This window comes from Pristiophorus japonicus, chromosome 9 (assembly GCF_044704955.1).
Source record: "Pristiophorus japonicus isolate sPriJap1 chromosome 9, sPriJap1.hap1, whole genome shotgun sequence".
NCBI lineage: Eukaryota > Metazoa > Chordata > Chondrichthyes > Pristiophoridae > Pristiophorus > Pristiophorus japonicus.
Window position 1 is genome coordinate 201,332,865 of NC_091985.1, and position 27,957 is coordinate 201,360,821.

General features: G+C 45.5%; 3 protein-coding genes across 3 annotated transcripts in view; 2 read left to right on the plus strand and 1 right to left on the minus strand.

The window, feature by feature from the left end:
• LOC139273407 (zinc finger protein 436-like) overlaps window positions 1-27,957 on the minus strand; it is a 70,008-nt gene that overhangs the window by 28,371 nt on the left and 13,680 nt on the right. The window lies entirely within an intron of this gene.
• LOC139273437 (histone H4-like) lies at window positions 11,452-11,763 on the plus strand. Its single transcript, XM_070890350.1, has one exon. The coding sequence runs from the start codon at window positions 11,452-11,454 to the stop codon at window positions 11,761-11,763; it is 312 nt and encodes a 103-aa protein (XP_070746451.1).
• LOC139273415 (zinc finger protein 3-like) lies at window positions 21,050-22,837 on the plus strand. Its single transcript, XM_070890306.1, has one exon. The coding sequence runs from the start codon at window positions 21,305-21,307 to the stop codon at window positions 21,809-21,811; it is 507 nt and encodes a 168-aa protein (XP_070746407.1). The 5' UTR covers window positions 21,050-21,304; the 3' UTR covers window positions 21,812-22,837.

The following is a 27,957-nucleotide window of genomic DNA, read 5'->3' on the forward strand; positions in this document are numbered from 1 at the left end:
AGGTCATGCACTTTGGCAGAAAAAAATCAAAGAGCAAGTTATTATTTCAATGGCGAAAGATTGCAAAGTGCTGCAGTACAGCAGGACCTGGGGGTACTTGTGCATGAAACACAAAAGGTCAGTATGCAGGTACAGCAAGTGATCAGGAAGGCCAATGGAATCTTGGCTTTTATTGCAAATGCAATGGAGTATAAAAGCAGGGAAGTCTTGCTACAGTTGTACAGGGTATTGGTGAGGCCACACCTGGAATACTGCATGCAGTTTTGGTTTCCATATTTACAAAAGGATATACTTGCTTTGGAGGCAGTTCAGAGAAGGTTCACAAGGTTGATTCCGGAATGAGGGAGTTGACTTATGAGGAAAGGTTGAGTAGGTTGGGCCTCGACTCATTGGAATTCAGAAGATTGAGAGGTGATCTTATCGAAACATATAAGATTATAAGGGGGCTTGACAAGGTGAACGCAGAGAGGATGTTCCCACTGCTAGGGGAGACTAGAACTAGAGGGCTTAATCTTAGAATAAGAGGCCGCCCATTTAAAACTAAGATGAGGAGAAATTTCTTCTCTGAGGGTTGTGAATCTGTGGAATTCGCTGCCTCAGAGAGCTGTGGAAGCTGGAACATTGAATAAATTTAAGACAGAAACAGACCGTTTCTTAAACGATAAGGGAATAAGGGTTTATGGGGCAGGGAAGTCGACCTGAATCCATGATCGTATTAAATGGCGGAGCAGGCTCGAGGGGCCGTATGGCCCACTCCTGCTCCTAGTTCTTATGTTTTTATGTTCTTATGTTCTTATGTTCTAACTACATTAGTTGTTTCAGTATTACCTTCATCTGGAATGCCCTGTAAATGTCTATGATTCGAAAACTAAAAGGACGTTCTGTCCATCGGTATATGCTGATTTAAAACACTTAACACCACAATATAGATCTTGGCAAAAGACATATCTTATGCAGAACAAAATGTAAATCAACTATCTCGCCCCCGTTCCCCGGGTCACTGCTCTCTCTGTGAGGCGGTGGGTGGCTCTGAGAAGAGCCTTTGTGTTGTGCTTGGGGGAAAGGTCGCGTTGTTCAGCCGCCGAACCCATAGAGAGTGCGGCCCTGCTGTTTCAGAGCGTAGACCACATCCATGGCAGTGACCATCTTGTGCTTGGCGTGCTCAGTGCAGGTGACCGCATCCCGAATCACATTCTCCAGGAAAACCTTCAGTATCCCGCAGGTCTTCTCGTAGATCAGGCCCGAGATTCGCTTGACTATGCCTTTACCCAGTCCTTTGCCTCCTCATCCAGTCATGGTGATTCTTTACTCAAATCGCCACTGAATGTTAATCTCTCGCCTTACCCATTGTCTGTTGAGACCACCAATGAAACGAGGGCAGAAATTCCTGTCAACAGTCAGATCTCAAACGATTTTTAATTTAAAAAACACCGCCAATAATTTTTTAAAGTGCGGATTATGTTAATAAATTCCCCATTAGCCAAAGGTTTACAAACAGGTTTTACCTCCTTTTATTTTATTCCATATTTCCCTTACAAATTCCAGGCTGTTCCAATCAGGATTAAATTCGCGTTCACTGTCAATCTGACTGTAGTGGACGGCAATCAATCCCCACTGACTCTGTAACGGGACACATTCCAGCTCAAACTGTGTAAAAGTTGGGAATCACAGATCATGGATCGATCCTCCGCACAGGGGGAAGTGAGACCAGAACTGGAAGTCCTTCTGTGAAAAGGGAAGAGGGACAGAGTGTTCACACTGCTCCCGTTCTGGTCTCTGTACGAACTCCCATTCTCGGTTTTTACACTGCGGGGAGTCCCGGGTTAATAAACGGATTGACCCGCAACAGGAATTGAAAAATAAACTCGAAAAGGGCTTGTGAGAGAATGAGGTGACTGAAATGTGAGTCTCATCCCCTAAACAAGCTCCTAATTCCTCGACAGGCGCTGTAAATGGGAACGAGCGACAAGGAACCGAGTTTGTAGCTTGAATATCAACAGCGGCCTAACGTCGAACCGGACTATGAAGCTGCTTATGAGAAATCAAAACTAAATCCACAGCTGGAACTGCAAAGGTTCTCAAACACACATGTTCAGGAAATAATTACAGTAAATTGAGTCTAAAGGGTGATGCGCTTGTGCAGCTCTTTCAGAGAGGTTGTGGGTGGCTTTTAAAAGAGCCGTTGTATTTTGGGGTTTGTTCTGTCAGGACAGCGTGGAGTTTGACTTGGAGCTGGTGTACTTGGTCACCGCCTTTGTCCCTTCCGACACGGCGTGCTTGGCCAGCTCCCTGAGCAGCAGCAAGCGCACGGCGGTCTGGATCTCCCGGGAACTGATGGTGTCAGATTCTGGTATGTGAGTGTGTATTTTATTCTGTACCTGTCTATCTCTGGTATATGAGTGTGGCGTTTAATCTGTACCCGTCAGTTACTGGTATATGATTGTGGGGGTTATTCTGTACCTCTCCGTTTCAGTTATGTTATTGTGAGTTTTAATCGGTACCTGTCACTCTCTAGTATGTGAGTGTGGTATTTATTCTGTACCTTGTACATGGCCTTCTTCGACCTTACAAAGGCCTTTGACACTATCAACTACGAGGGTCGATGGAGCGTCCTCCTTTGTTTCGGATGCCCCCAAAAGTTAGTCACCATCCTCCGTCTGCCCCACGACGAGATGCAGGCCGTGATCCTTGCCAACGGATCCATCACAGAGCCAATCCATGTCCAAACTGGGGTCAAACAGGGCTGCGACTTCAGCCCAACCCTCTTCTCAATCTTTCTCGCTGCCATGCTCCACCTCAGTCAACAAGCTTACCACTAGAGTGGAACTAAACTACAGAACCAGTGGGAACCTGTTCAACCTTCGTCGACTCCAGGCCAGGTCCAACATAAGAACATAAGAATTAGGAACAGGAGTAGGCCATCTAGCCCCTCGAGCCTGCTCCGCCATTCAGCAAGATCATGGCTGATCTGGCCGTGGACTCAGCTCCACTTACCCACCCGCTCCCCGTAACTCTTAATTCCCTTATTGTTTAAAAATCTATCGATCTGTGATTTGAATACATTCAATGAGCCAGCCTCAACTGCTTCCTTGGGCAGAGAATTCCACAGATTCACAACCCTCTGGGAGAAGAAATTCCTTCTCCCAGAGGGTTGTGAATCTGTGGAATTCTGTGTCTGTCATGCGAATCTAAGATCACCTCAACCTCTGTCATCAAGCTACAGTACGCAGACAACGCCTGCATCTGCATACATACAGAGGCCGAACTCCAGGACATAGTCGACGTATTCACTGAGGAGTACGAAAGCATGGGCCTTACACTAAACATCCGTAAGACAAAAGGTCCTCCACCAACCTGTCCCCACCGCACAGCACTGCCCCTCAGTCATCAAGATCCACGGCACGACCCTGGACAACATGGACCATTTCCCATACCTCGGAAGCCTCATATCAACAAGAGCAGACATTGACGATGAGATTCAACACCGCCTCCAGTGCACCCGTGCAGCCTTTGGCCGTCTGAAGAAGAGTGTTCAAAGACCAGGCCCTCAAATCTGCCACAAAGCTCATGGTCTACAGGGCTGTAGTAATACCCGCCCTCCTGTATGGCTCAGAGACATGGACCATGTACAGTAGACACCTCAAGTCGCTGGAGAAATATCACCAACTATGTCTCCACAAGATCCTGCAGGTTCCCTGGGAGGACAGACTCACCAACGTTAATGTCCTTGACCGGGCCAATATCCCCAGCATTGAAGCACTGACCACACTTTATCAGCTCCTCTGAGCAGGCCACATTGTTCGCATGCCAGACACAAGATTCCCAAAGCAAGCGCTCTACTCAGAACATCTTCATGGCAAACGAGCCAAAGGTGGGCAAAGGGAACGTTACAAGGACACCCTCAAAGCCTCCCTGATAAAGTGCAACATCCCCACTGACACCTGGGAGTCCTTGGCCAAAGATGGCCCTAAGTGGAGCACCTCGAGTCTCATCGCCGAGAGCATGCAGAAATCAAGTGCTTGCAGCGGAAAGAGCATGCGGCAAACCAGTCCCATCCATCCTTTCCCACAATGACTATCTGTCCCACCCATGACAGGGACTGTGGTTCTCGTATTGTATTGTTCAGTCACCTAAGGACACATTTTTAGAGTGGAAGCAAGTCTTCTTCGATTCCGAGGGACTGCCTATGAATAAATATTCTGTACCTGTTAGTCTCTGGTATGGCTGTGGGGTTAATCTGCACCTGTCAGCTGCTTTGTGAGTGTGGATTTTATTCTGTTCCTCTTGGTTCTGCTATATGAATGTGGGTTTAATATCTAACTGTCAGTTTTTGGTACGTGAATGTGAGGTTTAATCTATACGTATCAGTTTCTGATATGAGTGTGGTCTTTAATCTGTACCTGTCAATTTCTGGTATATGACTGTGGGCTTTATTCTGTAACTGTCAGTTTCTGTTATATGACTGTGTATTTTATTCTGTACCTGTCAATTTCTGATGTATGACTGTGGGGTTAATCTGGAACTGTCAGTTTCTGCTATGTGAGTGTGGGTTTCTATTCTGCAACTGTCGGTTTCTGCCATATGTGTGTGGGTTTAATCTGTACCTGTCGGTATCTGATGTGTGAGTGTAGGTTTTATCCTGTACCGGTCAGTGTCTGGTATGTGAATGTGGGGTGTAATCTGTACATATCAGATTCTAATATGCGAGTGGGTATTTTAATCTGTACCTGTCAGTTTCTGGTATATGAGTGTAGGGTGTAATCTGTACCTGTCAGTATCTGCTATATGAGTGTGGGTTACTATTCTGTACCCGTCAGTTTCTGATATATGAGTGCGTGTTTATTCTGTACCTGTCAGTTTCTGATATATTAATGTGTATTTTATTCTGTACCTGTCAGTCTCTGGTATGTGAGTGTGTTCTTTTTTTCTGTAACTGTCAGTTTATGATATGTGAGTGTGCATTTTATTCTATACATTTCAATCTCTGGTATGCGAGTGTGGGGTTTAATCTGTACCTACCAGTTTCTGGTATGCGAGTGTGGATTTTATTCTGCACCTGTCAGTTTCTGGTATATGAGTGTGTATTTTATTACCTGCCCATCTCTGGGATGTGAGTGTGTGTTTAACCTATACCTGTCAGTTTCTGGTATGTGAGTGTGTTTTAATTTGGACCTGTCAGTTTCTGGAATATGTATGTGTATTTTATTCGATACCTGTCAGTTTCTGATATATGAGTGTGCTGATTAATCTGTACCTGTCAGTTTCTGATATGAGCGTGAGGTTTAATCTGTACCTGGCAGTTTCTGGCATGTGAGTGTGCATGATATTCTGTACCTGTCAGTTTCTGGTATATGAGTGTGTGTTTAAATTGTGCCTGTCAGTTTTTGGTAAATGAGTGTGTGTTTAATCTGTACCTGTCAGTTTCTGGTTTACGAGTGTGGGTTTAATCTGTACCTGTCATTTCTGTATGAGTGTGGGTTTTATTCTGTATCTGTCAGTTTCTGGTAAAAATAAATGTGGGATTAATCTGTACCTGTCAGTTTCTGGTATTGGAGTGTTGGTTTTATCCCATAGCTGTCAGTGTCTGGTATATGAGTGTGGGTTTAATATGTAACCATCAGTTTCTGCTAAAAAGTGTGTGGTTTAATCTGTACCTGACAGTTTCTGGTCTGTGAGTGTGGGTTTTAATCTGTACCTATCAGTTTCTGGTGTGCAAGTGTGGGTTTTATTCTGTATATTTCAGTATCTCGTATATGAATCTGATCTGTTTCAATGGTGAAACAGCATTGGATCCTACCGCTCCAGTGGCCGTAAGATTCACAATGTAACTCAGCCACTTCGGACCACTGTTGGAGTGACAGCTTCTGCTGCCTGTGATAATAGGATTGAGGCCGGTTCTGTGTCTCTGCGCTCTGTGAGTGATAATGCACTCACTGTGAGAAGGAGCTGCTTGCACTTTCCCCTGTATTCTAGGTGAAGGAAATATCAGATTTATACTGGCTCAATGAACTATTTTGCTTTGAGAATAATAATACCAGAAAAATATTAGTTATGATATGGACAACTGAGGCAGAGAATATAAAATAAAGTTGTAATGAATGGAAATGTTTATAATAAAGTAAAGTATCTGGAGAGAGGAAACCATGATACAAACAGTGTCCTTGTCACAGTTAACTCAGAGACTAGGGTCCTAAACTTAAAGAAAGGTAACTTCGATGGTATGAGACGTGAATTGGCTAGGATACTTAAAGGGTTGACGGTGGATAGGCAATGGCAGACACTTAAAGATCGCATGGATGACCTTCAACAATTGTACATCCTTGTCTAGCGTAAAGATAAAACGGGGAAGGTGGCTCAACCGTGGCTAACAAGGGAAATTAGGGATAGTTTTAAAACCAAGGAAGAGGCATATAAGTTGGCCAGAAAAAGCAGCAAACCTGAGGACTGGGAAAAATTTAGAATTCAGCAGAGGAGGACAAAGGGTTTAATTAGGAGGGGTAAAATAGAGTATGAGAGTAAGCTTGCTGGGAACATAAAAAGTGACTGAAAAAGCCTATATAGATATGTGAAGGGAAAAAGATTAATGAAGACAAATGTAAGTCCCTTGCAGTCAGAATCAGGTGAATTTATAATGGGGAACAAAGAAATGGCAGAACAATTGAACAAATACATTGGTTCTGTCTTCACTAAGGAAGACACAAATAACCTTTTGGAAATACTAGGGGCTGAGGGTCCAGCAAGAAAGAGGAACTGAAGTAAATCCTTATTAGTCAGGAAATTGTGTTAGGGAAATTGATGGGATTAAAGGCAGATAAATCACCAGGGCCTGACATTCTGCATCCCAGAGTACTGAAGGAAGTGGCCCTAGAAATAGTGGATACATTGGTGGTCATTTTCCAACATTCTATAGACTCTCAATCAGTTCCTATGGATTGGAGGGTAGCTAATGTAACCCCAATTTTTAAAAAAGGAGGGAGAGAAAACACGGAATTATAGACCGGTTAGCCTGACATCGGTAGTGGGGAAAATGTTGGAATCAATTGTTAAAGACGTAATAGCAGCGCATTTGGAAAGCAGTGACAGGATCGGTCCAAGACAGCATGGATTTATGAAAGGGAAATCATGCTTGACAAATCTTCTCGAATTTTTTGAGAATGTAACTAGTAGAGTGGACAAGGGAGAACCAGTGGATACGTTATATTTGGACTTTCAAAAGGCTTTTGACAAGGTCCCATACAAGAGATTAGTGTGCAAAATTAAAGCACATCGTATTGGGGCTAATATATTGACATGATAGAGAACTGGTTTGCAGACAGGAAGCAAAGAGTAGGAATGAACGGGTCCTTTTCAGAATGGCAGGCAGTGACAGTGCTGGGACCCCAGCTATTTACAATATACATTAATGATTTGGACAAAGGAATTGAATGTAATATCTCCAAGTTTCCAGATGACACTAAGCTGGTGGCAGTGTGAGCTGTGAGGAGGAAGCTAAGAGGCTGCAGGGTGACTTGGACAAGTTAGGTGAGTGGACAAATGCATGGCAAATGCAGTATAATGTAGAAAGATGTGAAGTTATCCACTTTGGTGGCAAAAACAGGAAGGCAGAATATTATTTGAATGGTGACAGATTAGGAAAAGGGGAGATGCAACGAGACCTGAGTGTCATGGTGCATCAGTCATTGAAAGTTGGCATGCAGGTACAGCAGGCGCTGATGAAGGCAAATGGCATGTTTGCCTTCATAGCGAGAGGATTTGAGTATAGGAGCAGGGAGGTCTTACTGCAGTTGTACAGGGCCTTGGTGAGGCCACACCTTGGGGAGGGCATCAAACAGGAAATTAGGGGTGCATGCAATAAAGGTGCAGCAGTTATTATGGGTGAATTTAATATGCATATAGATTGGGCTAACCAAACTGGAAGCAATACGATGGAGGAAGATTTCCTGGAGTGCATAAGGGTTGGTTTTCTATACCAATATGTCGAGGAACCAACTCGGGGGGAGGCCATCTTAGACTGGGTGTTGTGCAACGAGAGAGGATTAATTAGCAATCTCGTTGTGCGAGGACCCTTGGGGAAGAGTGACCATAATACGGTGGAAATCTACATTAGGATGGAGAATGAAACAGTTAATTCAGAGACCATGGTCCAGAACTTAAAGCAGGGTAATTTTGAAGGTATGAGGCGTGAATTGTGTAGGATAGATTGGCGAATGATACTTAAGGGGTTGACAGTGGATGGGCAATGGCAGACATTTAGAGACCGCATGGATGAACTACAACAATGTATTTGTCTGGCGTAAAAATAAAAAAGGGAAGGTGGCTCAACCGTGGCTATCAAGGGAAATCAGGGAAATTGGCCAGAAATAGCAATGAACCCGGGGACTGGGAGAAATTTAGAACTCAGCAGAGGAGGACAAAGGGTTTGATTAGGGCAGGGAAAAAAAAAAGAGTACGAGAAGAAGCTTGCAGGGAACATTAAAACGGACTGCAAAAGCTTCAATAGATATGTAAAGAGAAAAAGGTTAGTAAAGACAAACGTAGGTCCCCTGCAGTCAGAATCAGGGGAAGTCATAACGGGGAACAGAGAAATGGCAGACCAATTGAACAAGTACTTTGGTTTGGTATTCACTAAGGAGGACACAAACAACCTTCCGGATATAAAAGGGGTCAGAGGGTCCAGTAAGAAGCAGGAACTGAGGGAAATCCTTATTAGTCAGGAAATTTGGTTGGGGAAATTGATGGGATTGAAGGTCGATAAATCCCCAGGGCCTCATGGTCTGCATCCCAGAGTACTTAAGGAGGTGGCCTTGGAAATAGCGGATGCATTGACTGTCATTTTCCAGCATTCCATCGAGTCTGGATCAGTTCCGATGGAGTGGAGGGTAGCCAATGTAACCCCACTTTTTAAAAAAGGAGGGAGAGAGAAAACAGAGATTTATAGACCGGTCAGCCTGACATCGGTAGTGGGTAAAATGATGGAATCAATTATTAAGGATGTCATAGCAGCGCATTTGGAAAGAGGTGACATGATAGGCCCAAGTCAACATGGATTTATGAAAGGGAAATCATGCTTGACAAATCTTCTGGCATTTTTTGAGGATGTTTCCAGTAGAGTGGACAAGGGAGAACCAGTTGATGTGGTGTATTTGGACTTTCAGAAGGCTTTCGACAAGGTCCCACACAAGAGATTAATGTGCAAAGTTAAAGCACATGGGATTGGGGGTAGTATGCTGACATGGAATGAGAACTGATTGGCAGACAGGAAGCAAAGAGTAGGAGTAAATGGGTACTTTTCGGAATGGCAGGCAGTGACTAGTGGGGTACTGTGCTGGGGCCCCAGCTGTTTACACTGTACATTAATGATTTAGACGAGGGGATTAAATGTAGTATCTCCAAATTTGCGGATGACACTAAGTTGGGTGGCAGTGTGAGCTGCGAGGAAGATGCTATGAGGCTGCAGAGTGACTTGGATAGGTTAGATGAGTGGGCAAATGCATGGCAGATGAAGTATAATGTGGATAAATGTGAGGTTATCCACTTTGGTGGTAAAAACAGAGAGACAGACTATTATCTGAATGGTGACAGATTAGGAAAAGGGGAGGTGCAACGAGACCTGGGTGTCATGGTACATCAGTCATTGAAGGTTGGCATGCAGGTACAGCAGGTGGTTAAGAAAGCAAATGGCATGTTGGCCTTCATAGCGAGGGGATTTGAGTACAGGGGCAGGGACATGTTACTACAGTTGTACAGGGCCTTGGTGAGGCCACACCTGGTGTATTGTGTACAGTTTTAGTATCCTAACTTGAGGAAGGACATTCTTGCTATTGAGGGAGTGCAGCGAAGGTTCACCAAACTGATTCCCGGGATGGCAGAACTGACATATGAAGAAAGGCTGGACCGACTAGGTATTCACTGGAATTTAGAAGAATGAGAGGGGATCTCAAAGAAACATATAAAATTCTGACAGGATTGGACAGATTAGATGCAGGAAGAATGTTTCTGATGTTGGGGAAGTGCAGAACCAGGGGTCACAGTCTCAGGATAAGGGGTAAGGCATTTAGGACCGAGAAGAGGAGAACTTCTTCACTCAGAATTGTGAACCTGTGGAATTCTATACCACAGAAAGTTGTTGAGGCCAGTTCGTTAGATATATTCAAAAGGGAGTTAGATGTGGCCCTTACGGCTAAAGGGATCAAGGGGTACGGAGAGAAAGCAGAAATGGGGTACTGAAGTTGCATGATCAGACTTGATCATATTGAATGGTGGTGCAGGCTCGAAAGACCGTATGGCCTACTCCTGCACCTATTTTCTATGTTTCTATGTTACGGACCTCACTGCAGTACAGCGGCACTCAGATTTTCCACACCAGGTATGTAGCATGGTTTTATAGAAAGTTATCAGCATCCAGACACAATACAAATCCGGCACTGGTTCATGAATGGGATCACCCGATTGATACAGTCGAGATTTATAACTTCCTCTCCCATAGGTCTACCTGTAAAATTCTGAATCACTTTCTGGATTGTAACTACAGGTACCTGGGCTGTACCACAATTGTTCTCAGTCTATTAGAACCAAGTTAAGGGCCTGTGCAGTCAACAGAATGTATCTCAGGGAGCGACAATGTATCTCTCGATCACCTTCAACACGGTTCTGGAGAACTCAACGCACCGAAACAAAATTACCGAATTTGAAATGTCCACTTTCACACTTGTCTTGGTGCCTTCAATAGATGCACTTTGTGACACTCCTCACATCCTCACTGTCAAGCTGTGTTTCCACTGTTCAATGTCCAAGAAGAGCAGACACAGTGAGATTGGGAATCAGGAACATTTACTACTGATTTGGTGAAAGAAAGCAGCAATGACTTGAAAGAGTGCGGTGATTAACTTTCTCTGTTGCCTTACACTGTACACACACAACCTGGGATATCTCCGCTCCCTTCCCCCACTCACTCCATGTTCCCAAACTACTTCCTGCTCCACTCTGCCTCTTACAAACAGCCCCCGATACCCCGACACAAAGCCCATTTACGGACACAGTCTCAATGTGATGAGCTGCTGGAAGGAGGCTGCTGTTTGCTCCCTTCCTCGGGCCCGGGATATCTCCGCTCCCTGATGTGTTCAACGATCATCAGCCAAGCACAGAGGAAACAGCAGCCACTGGCAGAGCTGGGGGAGGGGAGGTCGCAAGGGCCCTTCCCGTCGGGTTAAACATTGGGCGGGGAGAGGGTGCCGGGAAGGAGCAGGCAAGTATTTCAATGCTGGAGCGTGAAGTCTGGAGGCAGATCTGGAAGCTCAGAGGCCACTGTCTCTGCTCAACCTGTCACTCTGATTCTGGTTCCTCCTTGCCTCTCTCACACTCGCCTTCCTCAACCAGGTCCGGGCTGGCTTCATAAACACATCTGGATGGCGAGAGTTTATCATTCAATTTATGTTCCTGTGAAGAATTATGATGTCTGGCCGAGGTAAAGGAGGCAAAGGACTGGGTAAAGGCGGAGCCAAACGCCACCGTAAAGTGCTCAGTGATAACATCCAGGATATCACCAAACCTGCCATCTGCCACCTGGATCGCTGTGGCGGTGTCAAGTGGATCTCGGGCCTGATCTACGAGGAGACCCGCGGGGTGCTGAAGGTTTTCCTGGAGAATGTGATCAGGGATGTGGTCACCTATACTGAACACACCAAACGCAAAATGGTCACAGCCATGGATATGGTGTACGCTCTGAAGCGGCAGGGCCGCCCTCTCTATGGATTCGGCGGCTGAACAACGAGATCCTGGGGCAGTTTGACTATTTTTCTGATCATTTTCTCACCAGATTGACAATCATAGAATCATGGAAATTTACAGCACGGAAGGAGGCCATGTTCATGCCAGCCAACAGGAGGCTATCCAGCCTAATCCCACTTCCCAGCTCTAGGTCCGCAGGTTACAGCGCCTCAAGTGCACATCCAAGTACTTTTTAAAAACGTGGTGAGGGTTTCTGCCTCAGCCACCCTTTCAGGCAGTGAGCTCCAGACCCCCAACACCGTCTGGGTGGAGAAATCTCCCCTCAAATCACCTCTAAACCTTCTACCAATTACTTTAAATTTATGCACCTAGTTGTTGACCCCTCTGCTCGGAAATAGGCCCTTTCTATTCACTATATCTAGGCCCCTCATAATTTTATACACCTCAGTCTCCTCTGTTTCAAGGAAAACAAACCCAGCCTATCCAATCTGTCCTCATAGCTAAGATTCTCCACTCCTGGCAACATCCTCGTAAATCTCCTCTGTACTCTCTCCAGTGCAATCACATCCTTCCTGTAATGCGGTGACCAGAACTGTGGCCTAACTAGTATTTTATACAGTTCAAGCATAATCACCCCTCCTCTTGTATTCTATGCCTCAGCTAATAAAAACAAGCATTCCGTATGCCTTCTTATCCACCTGGCCTGCCAGCTTCAGGGATTTGTGGACATGCACTTGCTTTGTTCTTCTACACTTTTCAATGACCTACCATTTAATGTGTATTCCCTTTCCTTGTTAGCCCTCCCCAAATGTATTACCTCACACTTCTCTGGATGGAATTCCATTTGCCACTGTTGTGCTCACCTGTGCTCAATAAGATCACCTCACATTCTTCTAAACTCCAATGAATATAGGCCTAAACTGCTCAACCTTTCTTCATAACCCCCTCATCTCACGAATCAACCTCGTGAATCTTCTCTGAACTGCCTCCAATGCAGAGACCAAAACTGTATAAAGTACTCCAGGTGTGGTGTCACCAACACCCTGTACAGTTGTAGCAGGTCTTCCCTACTTTTGTAATCCATCCCCCTTGCAAAAGAGGCCAACATTCCATTTGCCTTCTTAATTACTTGCTGTACCTGCATGCTAACTTTTTGTGTTTCATGTACAAGGACCCGCAGATCCCTCTGTACTGCAGCATTTTCTAATCTTTCCCCATTTAAATAATTTGCTTTTATATTTTTCATACCAAAGTGGATAACCTCACATTTTCCCACATTATACTCTATTTCCCAAATTTTTGCTCAGTCACTTAGCTTATCCATATCCCTTTGTAAATTCTTTGCATCTTCCTCACAAATTGCTTTTCCACCTATCTTTGTATCATCAGCAAATTAAACTACATTACTCTCGGTCCCTTCATCCAAGTCATTAATATAGATTGTAAATAGTTGAGTTCCCAGCACTGATCCCTGTGGCACCCCACTAGTTAGTTTGCCAACCTAAAAATGACCTATTTATCCCAATTCTGTTTTCTGTTAGTTAGCCAATCCTCTATCCATGCCAATATATTACTCCCAATTCCGTGAGCTCTTATCTTGTGCAGTAACCTTTTATGTGGCACCTTATCGAATGCCTTCTAGAAATCCAAATACATGACACCTACTGGTTCCCCTTTATCCACCCTGCTCATTACATCCTCAAAGAACACCAATAAATTTGTCAAGCATGATTTCCCTTTCATAAAACCATGCTGACTCTGCTTGACTGTACCATGATCTTCTAAATGTCCTGCTGCTACTTCATCAATAATGGACTCCAGCATTTTCCCAATGACTGATGTTCGGCTAACAGTTTCCTGCTTTCTGTCTCCCTCCTTTCTTAAATAGGGGAATTACATTTGCTGTTTACCATTCAAAATCCAGGATCCAGGGATTTTTGGCAGATTACAACCAATGTAGCCGCCAACTCTGTAGCCACTTCTTTTAATACCATAGGATGCAGGCCATTAGGTCCAGGGGACTTGTCCATCTTGTCCCCTCCCCATAGCTCCTTGATTTTCCATTATTGGGATGCTTTTAGTGTCTTCTACAGTGAAGACCGATACAAAATATTTGTTCAAATTCTCTGCCACTTCCGTTTTCCATTATTAATTACCCAGTCTCATCCTCTAAGGGACCAACTTAGCTACTCTCTTCCTTTTTATATACCTATAGAATCTCTTACTGTCTCTTTTTATATTTCTTGCTAGTTTACTCTCAATCTATCTCCTTTCCCTTTTTTCTTTTTTAGTCGTCTTTTGCTCTTTTCTAAAAAGTTCCCAATCTTCTGGCCTTCCACTAATCTTCGCAACATTGTATGCTTTTGTTTTCAATTTGATGCCATCCATTACTTCTTAGAAACATAGAAAATAGGTGCAGGAGTAGGCCATTCGGCCCTTCGAGCCTGCACCACCATTCGATAAGATCATGGCTGATCATTCACCTCAGTACCCCTTTCCTGCTTTCTCTCCATACCCCTTGATCCCTTTAGCCATAAGGGCCATATCTAACTCCCTCTTGAATATATCCAATGAAATGGCATCAACAACTCTCTGCGGTAGGGAATGCCACAGGTTAACAACTCTCTGAGTGAAGAAGTTTCTCCTCATCTCAGTCCTAAATGGCTTACCCCTTATCCGTAGACTATGTCCCCTGGTCCTGGACTTCCCCAACATCGGGAACATTCTTCCTTCATCTAACCTGTCCAGTCCCATCAGATTTTTATATGTTTCTATGAGATCCCCTCTCATCCTTCGAAATTCCAGTGAATACAAGCCCAGTCAATCCAGTCTCTCCTCATATGTCAGTCCAGCTATCCCGGGAATCAGTCTGGTTAATCTTCGCTGCACTCCCTCAATAGCAAGAACGTCCTTCCTCAGAATCGAAGACCAAAACTGAACACAATATTCCAGGTGAGGCCTCACTAAGGCCCTGTACAACTGCAGTAAGACCTCCCTGCTCCTATACTCAAATCCCCTAGCTATGAAGGCCAACATACCATTTGCCTTCTTCAGCACCTGCTGTACCTGCATGCCAACTTTCAATAACTGATGTTCCATGACATCCAGGTCTCGTTGCACCTCCCCTTTTCCTAATCTGCCACCATTCAGATAATATTCTGCCTTCGTGTTTTTGCCACCAAAGTGGATAACCTCACATTTATCCACATTATACTGCATCTGCCATGTGTTTGCCCACTCACCTAACCTGTCCAAGTCACCCTGCAGCCTTTTAGCGTCCTCCTCACAGCTCACACTGCCACCCAGCTTAGTATCATCTGCAAACTTGGAGATATTACACTTAATTCCCTCATCCAAATCATTAATTTATACTGTAAATAGCTGGAGTCCCAGTACTGAGCCCTGCGGCACCCCACTAGTCACTGCCTGCCATTCTGCAAAGGACCCATTTATCCCGACTCTGTGCTTCCTGTCTGCCAACCAGTTCTCTATCCACGTCAGTATATTACCCCCAGGTGGTCGCTGAGGCGTGAGTCCGGGGATCAGCAGAGGCCTACAAAAGGCCGCGAGAGGCAGCGGGAGTTCGTGGTCGCTGAGGCGCGAGTCCGGGGATCAGCAGAGGCCTACAAAGGGCCGCGAGAGGCAGCGGGAGTTCGTGGTCGCTGAGGCGTGAGTCCGGGGATCAGCAGAGGCCTACAAAAGGCGTGACTTGTGCAGCTACAGGGAGAAGGCAAAAAAGAAGTAGAAAGAAACAGAAAGGTGACGTCACAGCCGAAGGGGTAAGTGATTGGCTGGTGATTGGTGAGTAGTTTTTCTTTTTTTTTTATATTAGTCAGTAACTTTTAACATTGTGTTGCCAATTCCAGTGTCCCTGACGACTACGTGTGCGGGAAGTGTATCCGCCTCGAGTTCCTGACGGTCCGCGTTGCGGAGTTGGAGCTGAGGGTGGATTCACTCTGGAGCATCCACGATGCTGAGAATGACGTGAGTAGCACGTGTAGCGAGTTGGTCTTACTGCAGGAGAATGGTCCACAGCCAGATAGGGAATGGAAAACCAGCAGGAAGAGTAGTGCAAGGAAGGTAGTGCAGAGGTCCCCTGTGGTCATCCCCCTGCAAAACAGATACACCGCTTTGAGTACTGTTGGGGGGGGATGACTCATCAGGGGAGGGCAGCAGCAGCCAAGTTCATGGCACCGTGGGTGGCTCTGCTGCACAGGAGGGCAGGAAAAAGAGTGGGAGAGCGATAGTGATAGGGGATTCAATGGTGAGGGGAATAGATAGGCGTTTCTGCGGCCGCAACCGAGACTCCAGGATGGTATGTTGCCTCCCTGGTGCAAGGGTCAAGGATGTCTCGGAGCGGGTGCAGGACATTCTGAAAAGGGAGGGAGAACAGCCAGTTGTCGTGGTGCACATTGGTACCAACGACATAGGTAAAAAAAGGGATGAGGCCCTACGAAACGAATTTAAGGAGCTAGGAGCTAAATTAAAAAGTAGGACCTCAAAAGTAGTAATCTCGGGATTGCTACCAGTGCCACGTGCCAGTCAGAGTAGGAATCGCAGGATAGCGCAGATGAATACGTGGCTTGAGCAGTGGTGCAGCAGGGAGGGATTCAAATTCCTGGGGCATTGGAACCGGTTCTGGGGGAGGTGGGACCAGTACAAACCAGACGGTCTGCACCTGGGCAGGACCGGAACCAATGTCCTAGGGGAAGTGTTTGCGAGTGCTGTTGGGGAGGAGTTAAACTAATATGGCAGGGGGATGGGAATCAATGCAGGGAGACAGAGGGAGACAAAAAGGAGGCAAAAGCAAAAGACAGAAAGGAGATAAGGAAAAGTGGAGGGCAGAGAAACCCAAGGCAAAGAACAAAAAGGACCACTGTACAGCAAAATTCTAAAAGGACAAAGGGTGTTAAAAAAACAAACCTGAAGGCTTTGTGTCTTAATGCAAGGAGTATCCGCAATAAGGTGGATGAATTAACTGTGCAAATAGATGTTAACAAATATGATGTGATTGGAATTACGGACACGTGGCTCCAGGATGATCAGGGCTGGGAACTCAACATCCAGGGGTATTCAACATTCAGGAAGGATAGAATAAAAGGAAAAGGAGGTGGGGTAGCATTGCTGGTTCAAGAGGAGATTAATGCAATAGTTAGGAAAGACATTAGCTTGGATGATGTGGAATCTATATGGGTAGAGCTGCAGAACACCAAAGGGCAAAAAACGTTAGTGGGAGTTGTGTACAGACCTCCAAACAGTAGTAGTGATGTTGGGGAGGGCATCAAACAGGAAATCAGGGGTGCATGCAATAAAGGTGCAGCAGTTATAATGGGTGACTTTAATATGCACATAGATTGGGCTAGCCAAACTGGAAGCAATACGGTGGAGGAGGATTTCCTGGAGTGCATAAGAGATGGTTTTCTAGACCAATATGTCGAGGAACCAACTAGGGGGGAGGCCATCTTAGACTGGGTGCTGTGTAATGAGAGAGGATTAATTAGCAAGCTCATTGTGCGAGGCCCCTTGGGGAAGAGTGACCATAATATGGTGGAATTCTGCATTAGGATGGAGAATGAAACAGTTAATTCAGAGACCATGGTCCAGAACTTAAAGAAGGGTAAATTTGAAGGTATGAGGCGTGAATTGTATAGGATAGATTGGCGAATGATACTTAAGGGGTTGACTGTGGATGGGCAATGGCAGACATTTAGAGACCGCATGGATGAACGACAACAATTGTACATTCCTGTCTGGCGTAAAAATAAAAAAGGGAAGGTGGCTCAACCGTGGCTATCTAGGGAAATCAGGGATATTATTAAAGCCAAGGAAGTGGCATACAAATTGGCCAGAAATAGCAGCGAACCCGGGGACTGGGAGAAATTTAGAACTCAGCAGAGGAGGACAAAGGGTTTGATTAGGGCAGGGAAAATGGAGTACGAGAAGAAGCTTGCAGGAAACATTAAGGCGGATTGCAAAAGTTTCTATAGGTATGTAAGGAGAAAAAGGTTAGTAAAGACAAATGTAGGTCCCCTGCAGTCAGAATCAGGGGAAGTCATAACGGGGAACAAAGAAATGGCAGACCAATTGAACAAGTACTTTGGTTCGGTATTCACTAAGGAGGACACAAACAACCTTCCGGATACAAAAGAGGTCAGAGGGTCTAGTAAGGAGGAGGAACTGAGGGAAATCTTTCTTAATCGGGAAATTGTGTTGGGGAAATTGATGGGATTGAAGGCCGATAAATCCCCAGGGCCTAATGGACTGCATCCCAGAGTACTTAAGGAGGTGGCCTTGGAAATAGCGGATGCATTGACAGTCATTTTCCAACATTCCATTGACTCTGGATCAGTTCCTATCGAGTGGAGGGTAGCCAATGTAACCCCACTTTTTAAAAAAGGAGGGAGAGAAAACAGGGAATTATAGACCGGTCAGCCAGACCTCAGTAGTGGGTAAAATGATGGAATCAATTATTAAGGATGTCATAGCAGCGCATTTGGAAAATGGTGACATGACAGGTCCAAGTCAGCATGGATTTGTGAAAGGGAAATCATGCTTGACAAATCTTCTGGCATTTTTTGAGGATGTTTCCAGTAAAGTGGACAACAGAGAACCAGTTGATGTGGTATATTTGGACTTTCAGAAGGCTTTCGACAAGGTCCCACACAAGAGATTAATGTGCAAAGTTAAAGCATATGGGATTGGGGGCAGTGTGCTGACGTGGATTGAGAACTGGTTGTCAGACAGGAAGCAAAGAGTAGGAGTAAATGGGTACTTTTCGGAATGGCAGGCAGTGACTAGTGGGGTACCGCAAGGTTCTGTGCTGGGGCCCCAGCTGTTTACACTGTACATTAATGATTTAGACGAGGGGATTAAATGTAGTATCTCCAAATTTGCGGATGACACTAAGTTGGGTGGCAGTGTGAGCTGCGAGGAGGATGCTATGAGGCTGCAGAGTGACTTGGATAGGTTAGGTGAGTGGGCAAATGCATGGCAGATGAAGTATAATGTGGATAAATGTGAGGTTATCCACTTTGGTGGTAAAAACAGAGAGACAGACTATTATCTGAATGGTGACAGATTAGGAAAAGGGGAGGTGCAACGAGACCTGGGTGTCATGGTACATCAGTCATTTAAGGTTGGCATGCAGGTACAGCAGGCGGTTAAGAAAGCAAATGGCATGTTGGCCTTCATAGCGAGGGGATTTGAGTACAGGGGCAGGTAGGTGTTACTACAGTTGCACAGGGCCTTGGTGAGGCCACACCTGGAGTATTGTGTACAGTTTTGGTCTCCTAACCTGAGGAATTACATTCTTGTTATTGAGGGAGTGCAGCGAAGGTTCACCAGACTGATTCCCGGGATGGCGGGACTGACCTATCAAGAAAGACTAAATCAACTGGGCTTGTATTCACTGGAGTTCAGAAGAATGAGAGGGGACCTCATAGAAACGTTTAAAATTCTGACGGGTTTAGACAGGTTGGATGCAGGAAGAATGTTCCCAATGTTGGGGAAGTCCAGAACCAGGGGTCACAGTCTAAGGATAAGGGGTAAGCCATTTAGGACCGAGATGAGGAGAAACTTCTTCACCCAGAGAGTGGTGAACCTGTGGAATTCTCTAACACAGAAAGTAGTTGAGGCCAATTCACTAAATATATTCAAAAGGGAGTTAAGATGATATCCTTACTACTCGGGGGATCAAGGAGTATGGCGAGAAAGCAGGAATGGGGTACTGAATTTGCATGTTCAGCCATGAACTCATTGAATGGCGGTGCAGGCTAGAAGGGCCGAATGGCCTACTCCTGCACCTATTTTCGATGTTTCTATGTTAGGAGACTTCATGGGGTCCAGAGTCAGTGGTGAGGACTCCCAGGGTCACACCCTCCCGAATGTATACTACTGTGCCGCCACCGGTGGGACAGGACATACCCAGGGATGGTGATGGAGGAGTCTGGGACATTGGCTGAAAGGTATGATTCTGTGAGTATGACTATGTCAGGCTGTTGCTTGACTAGTCTGGGCCATCTCTTCCAATTTTGGCACAAGTCCTCAGATTTTGGTGAGAAAGACTGGGCTGGGTGTGCCTTTGTCGAGTCCGTAGCCGGTGCGGAGGTCGATGCCAGGTGCTCCGTCCGGTTTTATTCTTATTATTGTTTTTCGTAGCGGTGGATCAATTGATGAATCAATATGATCTTATTGAATGGTGGAGCAGGCTCGAGGGGCCAAATGGCCTACTCCTGCTTCTAATTCTTATGTACTTATTCCCTAGCCCAGATCCTGTCTCTATATTAAGAGCAATGATCCCAACACTGACCCTGGGGACACCACTGTTTACATCCCTCCATTCTGAAGAACATCCATTAACCACTACTCTCTGTTTTCTGCCCTTTACCAAACTTCCTCTCCACGCGACCCCAATCCCTTTAATACCTTTAATTTGATCAACAAGCCTCCTGTCCGGCACCTTATCAAACACCTTTTGACAATCCATCTACACAACATCCACTGCATTACCTTTCTCACTGCACTGTGTTATTTCCTGCAATAATCCCTGCTGTCTGTCCTGAATCAATCCATTTCACTACCAAATGTTGCAACGTTTACTTCTGTAGTTAGAATCCCCCGCGCAGGGATAAAGTGCTCTATCAATGACACCAGGAGCCCAGACACGGGACCGGGCTGTGCTCTGAGCAGGCGCAGTGCCAGTGGTGGAGGTGGTCTGAGGCGGAAGAGACGTTCCGCGAGTCAGTAGGAGCTTGTGAGCTCAGCGGAGGAATTGGATCCCTGGGTGGGCTGGGCAGATTCATAAACACCTGGTGTCGGCCTCAGGCCTCGAATATGAGCCCGCAGGCTCCATGTTTGACCTGCGATGATAGACCCGACCACTCGGGGTAACTAGCTGAATTCTTGGGCAGGATCAGGGCGCCTGCGTGGCCATCTTGGTACAGGAGCAGAGGGTGGGTGGGGTTTAGGGTTCCAGTGACCAGGAGAGAAAATAATTTCCTTGCTTATTCTCAGTCTGCGCACTAGGGATATCGAACTGAACCCAACCAGAGAAGAGGGAGTGAGAAAATTGCAGATGGAGGAAAGAAATGATGGAGGTGGTGCGATGAGTTTGGATTTCAGCACAGGGTGGAGGGAGAGTGTGTGGGATGGGAATTTACAGCTTTGGGGAACTAGAGAGGAAAGAATGTTCCATAGAAACTAGGATTGTCTGTCCTCAGTGCTGACTTTTGTAAACTCCTTTTACAGAATATTAGAAAAGGAGGATTTACAGACGGGAAACTCGAATCAATCACAGTCACTCGATACACCTGTATATCATCGGCCTTTGAATGTGGAAGGAGAAACATTTGTCTGTTCTGTCTGTGAGAAAAGATATTAAACATTAGTGTGACTGGTAAATCACCGAGACACACACACCCGAGTGAGAGTGTTCCAGTGCACTGACTGTGGAAAGAGCTTTAACCAGTTACACAGCCTGAAAAAACATCGCACCATTCACAGAGGGGAGAAATATTGTGTATGTGGACGAAGCTTCAATTGATCATCCAACCTGGAGAGACACAAGGACACCCGCACCATGGAGAAACCGTGGGAATGTGGAGACTGTGGGAAGGGATTCAATTGCCCCTCTGCGCTGGAAACTCATCGACGGCATCACAACGGAGAGAGGCCATTCACCTGCCCCGTGTGTGGGAAGGGATTCACTCGATCATTTGGCCTGCTGACACACCAACACATTCACACTGGGGAGAGGCCATTCATCTGCTCTGAATGTGGGAAGGGTTTCACTCGATCATCCCACCTGCTGACACACCAACGCATTCATACTGGGGAGAAGCCGTTCATCTGCTCTGAGTGTGGGAAGGCTTTCACTCGATCATCTTACCTGCTAGCACACCAGCGAGTTCACACTGGGGAGAGGCTATTCACCTGCTCCGAGTGTGAGAAGCATTTCACTCGATCATCCAACCTGCTGAGACACCAGCGAGTTCACACTGGGGAGAGGCCATTCACCTGCTCTGAGTGTGGGAAGGGATTCACTCAGTCATCCAACCTGCTGACACACCAGCGAGTTCACAAGTGACTGCAGGGGTTGGACTCTGCTGTTATTGTTGCCGTTAATCACATCCAGGACTGAAACATGTTGCCGCTGGTGTAATTAATCCCTATATCTGGGCTGGAGTTTAATTTTCTGGATATCATTGAATCATAGAATGGTCACAGCACAGTAGGAGGCCTTTTGGACCATCGAACCCATGCCGGCTCTCTGCAAGAGCACTTCAGCTAGTCATTAGAACATAAGAAATAGGAGCAGGAGTAGGCCACACCACCCCTCGAGTCTGCTCCACCATTCAATAAGATCATGGCTGGTCTGATCATGGACTCAGCTCCACTTCCCTGCCCACTCCCCATAACCCTTTATCGTTTAAGAAACTGTCTATTTCTGTCTTAAATTTATTCAATGTCCCAGCTTCCACATCTCTCTGAGGCAGCGAAGTCCACAGATTTACAACCCTCTGAGAGAAGAAATTTCTCCTCATCTCTGTTTTAAATGGGCGGCCTCTAGTTCTAGTCTCCCGCATCAGTGGAAACATCCTCTCTGCATCCACCTTGTCAAGCCCCCTCATATATGTTTTGATAAGATCACGTCTCATTCTTCTGAATTCCAATGAGTAGAGACCCAACCTACTCAACCTTTCCTCATAAGTCAACCCCCTCATCTCCGGAATCAACCTAGTAAAACTTCTCTGAACTGCCTCCAAAGTACCCACAGGTCCTGCTGTATTGCAGCACTTTGCAATCTTTCTCCATTTAAATAATAACTTGCTCTTGGATTTTTTTCTACCAAAGTGCATGACCTCAGACTTTCCAACATTACACTCCATCTGCCAAATTTTTGCCCACTCACTTAGCCTGTCGATTCCTTTTGCAAATGTTTTGTGTCCTCCTCACACATTGCTTTTCCTCTCATCTTTGTATCATCAGCAAACTTGGCTACATTACACTCAGTCCCTTCTTCCAAGTCGTTAATATAGATTGTAAATAGTCCCAATCCCCGTCCTTTCCCCGTGACCCTGCAAATGTTTTATTTCATGTACTTATCAATTCCCTTTTTGAAAGCCACAATTGAATCTGCCTCCACCAGCCTTTCAGGCCATGCATTCCAGATCCTAACCACTCGGTGCTTAAAGAAAAGTTTTTTCTCATGTCGCCTTTGGTTCTTTTGCCAATCACCTTGAATCTGTGTCCTCTGGTTCTCAACCCTTCCGCCAATGGGAATATTTTCTCTCTACTCTGTCCAGACCCTTCATGATTTTAGAGCACCTCTATCAAATCTCCTCTCAACCTTCTCTGTTCTAAGAAGAACAACCCCAGCTTCACCAGTCTATCCATGTAACTGAAGTCCCTCATCCCTGGAATCATTCGTGTAAATCTTTTCTGCACCCTCTGTCAAACAACTGTCAAATAAATCAGCTTTGTTTCCTACATACAGTGAGTCGATTCCTTGATTTCTCCAAGAGGAGACTAATTGATGTCCTGTTACCGACTGTTCCATTTTTGAGCCTTTTCACGGCTTCTGTTTTAGTGATGTTGGTTGAGGGATAAATGTTAGCCAGGACACCGGAGATCTCTCTTTTCTTCGAAATAATGTAATGGAATCTTTAACGCCGACTTGAGAGGTCAGATGGTTCTGATTCTTTTTTTTATTCGTTCACGGGATGTGGGCGTTGCTGGTAAGGCCAGCATTTATTGTCCATCCATAACTGCCCTTGAGAAGATGGGGGGGAGCCATCTTCTTGAACTGCTGCAGTGCATGTGGTGAAGGTACTCCCACAGTACTGTTAGGGAGGGAGTTCCAGGATTTTGACCCAGCGATAATGAAGGAATGGCGATATGCTTCCAAATCAGGATGGTGTGTGACTTGGAAGGAAACGTGGAGGTGGTGGTGTTCCCATGCGCCTGCTGCCCTTGTCCTTCTAGTTGGTAGAGGTCGCGGGTTTGGGAGGTGCTGCTGAAGAAGCCTTGGCGAGTTGATGCAGTGTATCTTGTACATGGTAAACACTACAGCCACGGTACATCGATGATGGAGGGAGTGGATGTTTAAGGTGGTGGATGGGTGCCAATAAAGCAGGCTGCTTTGTCATGGATGTAGTCAAGCTTCTTGAGTGTTGTCGCAGTTGCATTCATCCAAGCAAGTGGAGAGTATTCCATCACACTCCTGACTTGTGCCTTGTAGATGGTGGAAAGGCTCTGGGGAGTCAGGAGGTGAGACACTCACCATAAAATACCTAGCCTCTGACTTGCTCTTGTTGCCACAGTATTTATGTGGCTGTTCCAGTTAAGTTTCTGGTCAATGGTAACCCCAAGGATGTTGATGGTAGGGGATTCGGTTATGGTAATGCCATTGAATGTTATGGGGTGGTGGATAGTCATTGCCTGGCACTTGTGGCGTGAATGTTACTTGCCACTTATCAGCCCAAGCCTGAATGTTGTCCAGATCTTGCTGTACGCAGGCATGGACTGCTCCATTATCTGAGAAGTTGCGAATGGAACATAACACTGTGCAGTCATCAGCGAACTTCCCCACTTCTGACCTTATAATGGAAGGAAGGTCATTGATGAAGCAACTGAAGATGGTTGAGCCTAGGACACTGCCCTGAGGAACTCCTACAACGATGTCCTATGGCTGTGATGATTGACCTCCAACTACCACAACTATCTTCTTTTGTGCTAGGTATGACTCCAGCCAGCGTAGAGTTTTCCCCCAGATTCCCATTGACTTCAGTTTTACTACAGCTCCTTGATGCTGCCCTGATGTCGAGGGCAGTCACTCTCACTTTGCCTCTGGAATTCAGCTCTTTTGATCATGTTTGGACCAAGGATGTGATGAGGTCTGGAGCCGAGTGGTCCTGGCGGAACCCAAACTGGGTATCGGTGAGCAGGTTATTGGTGAGTAAGTGCCGCTTGATACTACTGTTGGTGACAACTTCCATCACTTTGCGAATGATTGAGAATAGACTGATGGGGCAGTAATTGACCAGATTGGATTTGTCCTGCTTTTTGTGGCAGTTTTCCACATTGTCGCATCGATGCCAGTGTTGTAACTGTACTCGAACAGCTTGGCTAGAGGTGTGGCTAGTTCTGGAGCACAAGTCTTCAGCACAACAGCCGGTGTATTGTCGGAACCCATAGCCTTTGCTGTATCCAATGCATTCAGCTGTTTTTGATATCACGTGGAGTGAATCGAATTGGCTGAAGACTGGCTTCCTTAGGAGGAGGCCGATATGGATCATCCTCTCGGCACATCTGGCTGAAGATGGTTGTAAACTCCAGCCTTTTCTTCTCAGAAGATCAAGATGTAGAACCAGTTTGTGTCAAGATAAGAAATAATAAGGGAAAGAAATCACTGGTAGGAGTAGTCTATAGGTCCTCTAACAGTAGCTACACTGCAGGACAGCATATAAATCAACAACACATGGAGGTTTGTAAGAAATACTGCAATAATCATGGGCGATTTTAATCTTTTTCATTGGACAAATCAAATTGGCAAAGGTAGCCTTAAGGAAGAGTTCATAGAGTGTATTCGGGATGTTCTTAGAACAATACGATGTGGAGCCAACCAGGGAGCAGACTATTTTAGATCTGGTAATGTGCAATTAATGATCTCATAGTAAAGGATCCTCTTGGGAAGAGTGATCATAACATGGTATAATTTCAAATTCAGTTTGAGGCTGAGAAACTTGGATCTCGTACTCGTGCCCTGAACTTAAATAAAGGCAATTACAAAGGAAGGGTAAGATGGTAGATAAGCAGTGACAGACATTTAAGGAGATATTTTATAACTCACAGCAAAGATATATTCCAGTGAGAAAGAAAGACTCTTAAGATGAACCAGCCATGGCTAACTAAGAATTTTTTGAGGATGTAAGTGGTAGAGTGGACAAGGGAGAACCAGTGGATGTGGTGTATTTGGACTTTCAAAAGGCTTTTGACAAGGTCCCACACAAGAGATTGGTGTGCAAAATTAAAGCACATAGTATTACATAGAAACATAGAAAATAGGTGCAGGAGTAGGCCATTCAGCCCTTCTAGCCTGCACCGCCATTCAATGAGTTCATGGCTGAACATGCAACTTCAGTACCCCATTCCTGCTTTCTCGCCATACCCCTTGATCCCCCGAGTAGTAAGGACTTCATCTAACTCCCTTTTGAATATATTTAGTGAATTGGCCTCAACTACTTTCTGTGGTAGAGAATTCCACAGGTTCACCACTCTCTGGGTGAAGAAGTTTCTCCTCATCTCGGTCCTAAATGGCTTACCCCTTATCCTTAGACTGTGACCCCTGGTTCTGGACTTCCCCAACATTGGTAACATTCTTCCTGCATCTAACCTGTCTAAACCCGTCAGAATTTTAAACGTTTCTATGAGGTCCCCTCTCATTCTTCTGAACTCCAGTGAATACAATCCCAGTTGATCCAGTCTTTCTTGATACGTCAGTCCCACCATGCCGGGAATCAGTCTGGTGAATCTTCGCTGCACTCCCTCAATAGCAAGAACGTCCTTCCTCAAGTTAGGAGACCAAAACTGTACACAATACTCCAGGTGTGGCCTCACCAAGGCCCTGTACAACTGTAGCAACACCTCCCTGTCCCTGTACTCAAATCCCCTCGCTATGAAGGCCAACACGCCATTTGCTTTCTTAACCACCTGCTGTACCTGCATGCTAACCTTCAATGACAGATGTACCATGACACCCAGGTCTCGTTGCACCTCCCCTTTTCCTAATCTGTCACCATTCAGATAATAGTCTGTCTCTCTGTTTTTACCACCAAAGTGGATAACCTCACATTTATCCACATTATACTTCATCTGCCATTCATTTGCCCACTCACCTAACCTATCCAAGTCACTCTGCAGCCTCATAGCATCCTCCTCGCAGCTCACACTGCCACCCAACTTAGTGTCATCCGCAAATTTGGAGATACTACATTTAATCCCCTCGTCTAAATCATTAATGTACAGTGTAAACAGCTGGGGCCCCAGCACAGAACCTTGCGGTACCCCACTAGTCACTGCCTGCCATTCTGAAAAGTACCCATTTACTCCTACTCTTTGCTTCCTGTCTGACAACCAGTTCTCAATCCATTTCAGCACACTACCCCCAATCCCATGTGCTTTAACTTTGCACATTAATCTCTTGTGTGGGACCTTGTCGAAAGCCTTCTGAAAGTCCAAATACACCACATCAACTGGTTCTCCCTTGTCCACTCGACTGGAAACATCCTCAAAAAATTCCAGAAGATTTGTCAAGCATGATTTCCCTTTCACAAATCCATGCTGACTTGGACCTATAATGTCACCATTTTCCAAATGCGCTGCTATGACATCCTTAATAATTGATTCCATCATTTTACCCACTACTGAGGTCAGGCTGACCGGTCTATAATTCCCTGTTTTCTCTCTCCCTCCTTTTTTAAAAAGTGGCGTTACATTGGCTACCCTCCTCTCGATAGGAACTGATCCAGAGTCAATGGAATGTTGGAAAATGACTGTCAATGCATTCGCTATTTCCAAGGCCACCTCCTTAAGTACTCTGGGATGCAGTCCATCAGGCCCTGGGGATTTATCGGCCTTCAATCCATCAATTTCCCCAACACAATTTCCCGACTAATAAGGATTTCCCTCAGTTCCTCCTCCTTACTAGACCCTCTGACCCCTTTTCTATCCGGAAGGTTGTTTGTGTCCTCTTTAGTGAATAACGAACCAAAGTACTTGTTCAATTGGTCTGCCATTTCTTTGTTCCCAGTTATGACTTCCCCTGATTCTGATTGCAGGGGACCTACATTTGTCTTTACTAACCTTTTTCTCTTTACATATCTATGGAAACTTATGCAATCCGTCTTAATGTTCCCTGCAAGCTTCTTCTCGTACTCTTTTTTCCCTGACCTAATCAAACCCTTTGTCCTCCTCTGCTGAGTTCTAAATTTCTCCCAGTCCCCGGGCTCGCTGCTATTTCTGGGCAATTTGTATGCCACTTCCTTGGCTTTAATACTATCCCTGATTTCCCTTGATAGCCACGGTTGAGCCACCTTCCCTTTTTTATTTTTACGGCAGACAGGAATGTACAATTGTTGTAGTTCATCCATGCGGTCTCTAAATGTCTGCCATTGCCCATCCACAGTCAACCCCTTAAGTATAATTCGCCAATCTATCCTAGCCAATTCACGC

Bases quoted from the DNA above. Each gene is read 5' to 3' on its own strand.
- LOC139273437 (XM_070890350.1), top strand. From the start codon at position 11,452: ATGTCTGGCCGAGGTAAAGGAGGCAAAGGACTGGGTAAAGGCGGAGCC.
- LOC139273415 (XM_070890306.1), top strand. From the start codon at position 21,305: ATGGAGAAACCGTGGGAATGTGGAGACTGTGGGAAGGGATTCAATTGC.